General features: G+C 51.1%; 1 protein-coding gene across 2 annotated transcripts in view; it reads left to right on the top strand.

Annotated features, from left to right (window-relative positions):
- Positions 1-7,100, top strand: part of MRPS15 (mitochondrial ribosomal protein S15) — a 10,514-nt gene that overhangs the window by 272 nt on the left and 3,142 nt on the right. The window contains exons 2-5 of one of the 2 annotated variants that reach the window (XM_019547895.1): positions 146-205; positions 585-660; positions 2,744-2,792; positions 3,792-3,876. In XM_019547895.1, the coding sequence (XP_019403440.1) occupies positions 146-205; positions 585-660; positions 2,744-2,792; positions 3,792-3,876 (270 nt within the window). The remainder of the gene's footprint in view (positions 1-145; positions 206-584; positions 661-2,743; positions 2,793-3,791; positions 3,877-7,100) is intronic. The other variant, XM_019547896.1, reaches the window with a different exon arrangement.

Genomic DNA, 7,100 nt, shown 5'->3' with positions numbered 1-7,100 from the left:
GGCTGGCGGGCTGGGGGTGGGGGGCTGGTCGAGGCTGCTCTGAGCCCGGGACCGCACAGCACTGCCAGGTCTCACGCCAGCCCGCCGTGCGAGGGGCCCCGCTGCCGAGCAGCGCTGAGGCAGCCCCGGTCTTTGCTCCCCCCAGCTGGCAGCCCCCTGGTGCAGGCCGCCCGGGCGTACGCCAGGCCGGTCCGGAGGAGTCGAGGTGAGCGGGGGTCCTGGCCCCAGGAGGTGTTGGGGGACGCGGGTGGTTCTTGCCACAGGCCCTTCCCGAGCAGCCGGTGCGCAGGGTGCTCAAACTGCCAGTAACTGGCGCCACGCTGCTTGCGTGCTTGGCGGCACGCGCTGCCTTTATACTCGTGGTTTTGGCGTGGGGCCATGAATCCGGAGCAGGGGGCAGGAACCAGGGCCCTGCCTCCACTTCTTCATTTGCTTCTGCTCCCCCAGTGGGAAGCCCAGCTCCAGGTTCCCCTTTTGACTTAGGACTCACTTCCCTGTACACTGGAGCAGGATCTGCGCGGCTCTCATAGTACCCCCGAGCACAGGTTCTTATGTGCTTTTCCCCAAATGCTGTTTCTCTGCAGAACTCCCCAGCCAGCTGGATGACATTCCTCCCACCATGCTGAGGAAAGAGTATGCCAGTCTCCCCATAATAGACAAGTATGTTGGGCACAGCAGGGGGGGAGGGGACACCTAATCCCCCCTGCACGCGTTGAGCACCAAAGACCTGTAGCCGCAGAAGCAGTGGCTGTTGCACAGCTTCGCACTTACCCAGTGCTTTGTGGTCATTGACTCTGCAGCCCGGCAAAGAACTGCAGAATTGTTTTGCAAGTCAAATTTGCAGAAGTGGCCGCTGATAATAGGTACATTGGTTCTTGGTGGCTTGAGCTGAGGTGGTTTGGAGCCTGATTTTGAGATCCCACAGCTTCCACTAGTATCCAGTAAATCTCTGGTTTTCTGGTGTGCTCTAGGAATTGGGCACTGAGCTATTTCAAAGTGGGCTCCCTTGTTTCATGGTCACTTCTGAAATATAGGTCCAAGGCTGCTGCATTCTCAGGCCTCAATCCCAGAGCTGCCCTGGAGTGGCTAGCATCTTGTGCCCACATGGAGCCCCACTAACTTCAGTGGGACTCTGTGCAGATCTGACTTGAAAGATTGAGTCCAAATGTAAATGATTTTCATAGATTTCGTGGACATTAGGGCTGGAAGGGACCTCAGAAGATTATCGAGTCCAGCCCCCCGCCCCAGGGGCAGGAAGTCAGCTGGGGTCATAGGATCCCAGCAAGATAAGCATCCAATTTGTTCTTGAAGGTGTTCAATGTAGGTGCGTGAATCACCTCCACTGGCAGGCTGTTCCAGACCTTGGGGGCTTGGACAGTAAAGAAATTCTTCCTTATGTCCAGCCTGAAATGGTCTTGCAGTAGTTTATAACCATTCAACCTCATCATCCCTTGGGACGTACTGGCAGTCACCCCTGATAAACGTATAGGTGGCCATCATGTCACCCCTGAGCCTGCACTTTTCCAAGCTAAAGAGCCCCATGGCGCTCAGCCTGGCGTCGTAAGGTCTGTTTTCCTGACCTCTGATCATGCATGTGGCTCTTCTCTGGCCTCTCTCAGGCTTCTTCACATCCTTTTTGAATTGTGGAGTCCAAAACTGGATGCAGGACTCCAGCTGCGGCCTCACCACAGCCAAGTACAAGGGAAGAATGACATCCCAGGATTTGCTTGAGAAGCATGTATGGATGTAAGCCAGAGTTTTGGTCGCTTTACTAGCTGCAGCATCACACTGCAGGCTCATGTTTATCTTGTGGTCAATGATGACCCCCATGTCTGTGGCTGTTCACTTGGGGCTAATGTTTAGCACCAAGCTGGCATGTCATGTGGCTTTCAAAAGCTACAAGACGTGCTCCGGAGTGGATGAAAACTAGGGCTGTGTGAAACAGCACCGTTCCATTTTGCCTTGTGTTTCGGTGGTTCAAGCAACAGTGTTTCATCTCAAATTTCATTTTGAGTCGAAATAGCTGTTCCGTTGCATTCCATCAAAACAGAAAGGCTGTTTTGACACTTTGAGTTTTCCTGGGGATTGGGAGTCAGCCCAGCTGGGATGGCTTCCCATCCCTAGCGTTAGATCGCCCCGGGGGCGGGAGGCAGCAATCTAGCACTGGGCATGAGGAAGCAGGCCAGCTGGGCTGCCTCCTGTCCCCGAGGTGATCTAGCATGGGGCACCAAGAAGTATCCTACCTGGGCTGCTTTCCCACCTGTGTGATCTAGCATGGGAAGGTAACCCAGCTGCACTGACTTCCCATCCCCAGCCTATGATCAAAACGTTTTGACTTTCTAAACATTTCAACCAGCCTCATTTTGGTTCAAGGCTATTTCAGCGGCCTTTGTTTCGTTCCGATTGTGCTGTTTTGACCTCAAAATTGGTCGAAACAGTGTCGGGATGAAATGGCCAGTGAAATTTTGCAAAGACCCTAATGGAAACCATATGTTCCCAACTTCTGGGAATGACAAACTGGTGCTGACTATATTTGTTCTCTGCTGTGATTCCTCTTATGAATGCAAGAGAGACATTATGGCTTGATCAACTCTTCACTGTAAATTTGTAGAGTGGCTTAGACTTGCTGAATGATTCTTTTCAAGGAACTCATCTGATCTGAAAATCTAAAGTAACCCCCAGTGTCAGAAGTTAAATAAATGGTCTGTTGTGTTGTATAACTGAATCTGGGATTTTTCTGCAGGGTTGATGACGTAGTGAAAAAAATACTTTCACTGGAAATGGCAGGTCAGGTTAGTCCCTCTCTACCTTTGTGAACACTGGGAGTCTGGGTGAAAATATTTATGTAGGACCTGCTTTTTGATATGTGCGATTTTTGCCAAGTGACTTCTGGTCTTGTAATTAGCCACCCACACTTGTGAAATCTATCATCAAGGTATTTTTTTTAAAATAGGTCTGTGCACTATGGAGTTTTTGTGTGTAGAGTTTTCATATTGTTTGCTATATGCATACTGACACATTTTGGTCAAAAGTAAGCGGGGGGGGGGAAAAAAGGAGGTCTTAAACTCTTTTTTTTTTTTAACCTTTCAAATGCTCAGAAAATATATTTGCTTCTTCAGAAAGTCAGGATAAGATGAGGCCTGGCCCTAGTCACAAGAGCGCCTTCAATCTCGGTTTGAAAAGATGCCACAAGTAAAGGCCAGAAACAGGTGCACAGAGCTCTGTAACAGCCTGCCACCATCTTGCACGTGCCACGCTGGATGAGCTGCGAGCACTTTCCTGTGTTAATATTTGTGTAGTGCTAATCATTGCCCCAATCCTATGGAAGGGAAGGGAAGCGAATCCCACCTTCTCTGGATATCTGAGGAGTGAGATTGCCAGAGTCTGCAGGGAGCTCATCTGGTCCTGGAATGATGCCTATATCTGGGCCTGTCCACAATGGCTATGGAGGCATCTAGCTGCCAGCTCAGACTCTCCTCTCCTCTCCACTCTGGGATTTTTAGGAAAAGGGCGTGGACAGATTTGGGTCTTTAAAAAGGCCTTTCCAGCTTTTACTGCAGATGGTGGCTGCTGTGCTCGTGTCTGCATTGCCTCCTGCCTGATGGCTGCCTTTCCAGCATTTGTGCTCCACTGTGACACTCATGCAATGAACAAAGCCAGTTGGCCTTTCCCTGGGTGGGCTGGGAAGTAATGGTGGGGGAGGGGAGAGTGAGAGAGGAGGAGCCTTATACCTAGAATAATCCCAGGGACAGTACTGGGATAAATAAATGCCCTGTCTTCTGTCTGCCCAGAGAGAGAAAGTGAAGATCAAGATGGAGCAGTTGGCAGAGAAGGTCAGGAGGGCTCCTAATGACAATGGTTCCTCTGAGGTGCAAGGTAAGGCAGGTGAAATCCCTAGAGGAGAGTGCTCTGCCTTTAACTGGGTGCTTATTCATTGGAAGCTCCTGGGAGGACTAGGAGAGCGTAGCCTGAGGGAAGCCCTGAGGGTCTTCAAGATGCGGGAGACTGCAGAGCCCAGCAACTGGCAAAGGAAGCAGGTTGCACAGCTCTCATGCGTGCTCATGGCTGCAGTACAGAGAAGCACTGAGAGGAGGCAGAGCCATGGGACCCCCCCAGGGCCTGGGTGGGAGGCACACAGCATGGCATGCTGCCAGGCCTGCAACTCCATCGAGCCTGCTCCAGCAGTGCCTTCTGGCAAGGTGACCCTTGGTAGCTCTGTCCAGCAGTTGCAGGGAGGGTGACTCCTCCCTGCTGTGGATGCATTCTTTCCCAGCAATTGTTCTCTTCTGGTTTTGCTTTTGCTGTTTCATTTCTGCAACGGTGCTTTCCAAATGCAGCAGAGTGATGTAATCGCTGTGGGATAGGCATGTGTGACAAGCCATGCCAAAAGACCTCTGCTGAGTTTGGAAATCAACTTCCTCTTGCCCATGTGCTAAGTGTTTCCTGAAATCCCAAAAGGCACACACAGGCTGCAGTTTAGCTGCTACCTGATGTTTTGGGCAATGTTTCATCAAATGAACCCTTTTTTATGGGGCAGAGAGAGATGAACCTCTTCAAACATTTGATTCTACAAACAAAATCTTCTACAAGTTCCTACCGGTTTCTCCATCTTCATAGATTCATAGCTATTAGTGTTGGAAGGGACCTCAGAAGACCGAGTCCAACCCCCTGCTCTGGGCAGGAAAGAGCGCTGGGGTCAGATGACCCCAGCTAGGTGCTTGTCCAGCCTCCTCTTGAAGACCCCCCAGGTAGGGGAGAGCACCACCCCCCTTGGAAGCCCATTCTAGATCTGGCAGCCCTCACTGTGAAGTTCTTTCTAATGTCCAACTTAAATCTGCTTTCTGTTAATTTGTGGCCATTGTTCCTAGTTACTCCAGGAGGTGTCCTAGTAAATAGAGCATCTCCTATTCCATGCTGCCCTCCCCTGATGAATTTACGGGCAGCCACAAGATCATCACCTCTCAGCCTTCTCTTACGAAGTCTGAAGAGATCTAGGTCCCTCAGTCTCTCCTTGTAGGGTCTTGCCATAAAAGTGGCCCTCCTTTGAACCCTCTCAAGATTCTCTGCATCCCTCTTGAATGTGCAGCACCCAAAACTGTATCCAGTTCAAGGGTAAGATTTGCCCTATGAGGCAGGTCTGAGGGTTGGTAAAAGTGCCCAGAGAACTGCATCACAAGCTTGCTGGACATTTGTGTTCCAAGTGCTTCCCTGACAAATACCCACTATGATCCTTCCAGGTTAGGACACTGAAGGCTCCTCGTGGTGCATCCACCCCAGAAAGGCACAGAATCATAGAACAGCCAGGTCACCTCTAGTCCAGCCCCCTGCTCAAGGCAAGATTGTCCCCAATGCAGCTGGCCCAGTCAAATGTCCTTCTAACCTGCTTCTGAAACCTCCAAAGATGGAGCATCCACCAGCCTATTCCAGCACTGAACCACCTTCTGCATGAAAAGCTCTTTCCTAATCACCAACCTAAGTTTTGTAGGCCAAGGCTAAGACAGTTGTATGGGAGCGGAGTGGGAAGAAAGCCTGTATTGCCACTGTCTGCGTTGCTGCTCCTGGTGTTTCATAGTTTCATAGTAGCTAGGGTCAGGAGGGACCTGAACAGATCATCTAGCCTGACCCCCTGTGTCACCACGCCTGCCACAGGCAGGAATGAATGCTGGGTTCACAAGACCCCAGACAGGTGATCATCCAACCTCCTCTTGAATTTGCCCAAGCTAGGGGTGAGGACCACTTCCCTGGGAAGTTGGTTCCAGATTTTGGTCACTCTAACTGTAAAAAATTGCCTTCTGATCTCTAACCTAAACCTGTTCTCCATCAGCTTATTACCATTGTTCCTTGTCACCCCAGGTGGTGCTGGGGAGAAAAGGACTCTTCCTATTTGCTGCTGATATCCCCTGATGAGTTTGTAGGCAGCCACCAGGTCCCCCCCTCAGCCTCCTCTTGCTGAGGCTAAACAGGTTCAGGTTCCCTCAGTCTCTCCTCATAGGGCCTGTCCTGCTGCCTTCTCACCAAGCAGGTAGCCCTCCTCTGAACCCTCTCCAGGCTGGCCACATCCCTTTTGAAGTGTGATGCCCAGTACTGGATGCAGTACTCCAACTGCGGCCTGACCAAAGTCACATAGAGGGGGAGAATCACCTCTCTGGACCTGCTTGAGATGCACCTTTGTGTGCATGACAAGGTATGGCTGGCCTTGCTGGTTGCGGCCTGGCATTGGCGGCTCATGTTCATCTTGGAGTCAACAATGACTTGAAAATCCCGTTCCGCCTCTGTGCTTTCAAAAGGGGAGCTCCCCAGCCTGTATGTATGCTATGGATTCCCTCTCCCAATGTGCAGCACTCTGCATATATCTACATTGAACCCCATCCTATTCTCATCTGCCCACTTCTGTAGTCTGTCTAAATCTATTTGCAGCCTCTCTCTCCCTTCAAGTGTGCCCACCTCGCCCCACATTGTCATGTCATCAGCAAACTTGGACATCATGCTTTCCACCCCCTCGTCCAAGTTGCTGATGAAGATGTTAAACGGTGCAGGCCCAAGGACCAAGCCCTGGGATACCCCACTGCTCACATCTCGCCAGGCTGAGTACAACCCGTCCACCACTACTCTCTGAGTTTGCCCCATCAGCCAATTTTTTACCCATCCAACTGTGTAGGCATCAATGCCACAGTTGCTCAATTTATTGATGAGGATGGGGTGAGAGACGGTGTCAAAGGCTGCCTTAAAGTCTAGAAAGACTAGGTCCGCAGCAACACCATCATCCAAGGATTTAGTCACGTGATCATAAAAGGCAACCAGGTTGGTCAGGCAGGACCTGCCTTTGATGAACCCATGCTGATTGCCCCTGAGCATGATCTCCCGTGCTGGCCCCCCACAGATGTGCTCCTTCATGATTCTTTCCAAGATCTTCCCGAGCACCGAGGTGATTTCATAGACAGATTTCATAGACATTAGGGCTGGAAGGGACCTCGGGAGATTGAGTCCAGCCCCCTGCCCAAAGGGCAGGAAGTCAACTGGGGTCATAGGATCCCAGCAAGATAAGCATCCAGTTTACTCTTGAAGGTGTTCAATGTAGGTGCTGGAACCACCTCCGCTGG

This window comes from Crocodylus porosus, unplaced genomic scaffold, assembly GCF_001723895.1.
Source record: "Crocodylus porosus isolate Cpor-Errol unplaced genomic scaffold, CroPor_comp1, whole genome shotgun sequence".
Lineage (NCBI taxonomy): Eukaryota > Metazoa > Chordata > Crocodylia > Crocodylidae > Crocodylus > Crocodylus porosus.
The sequence above is the reverse complement of the archived record's forward strand: the minus strand, read 5'-3'. Positions and strand labels throughout refer to the sequence as shown.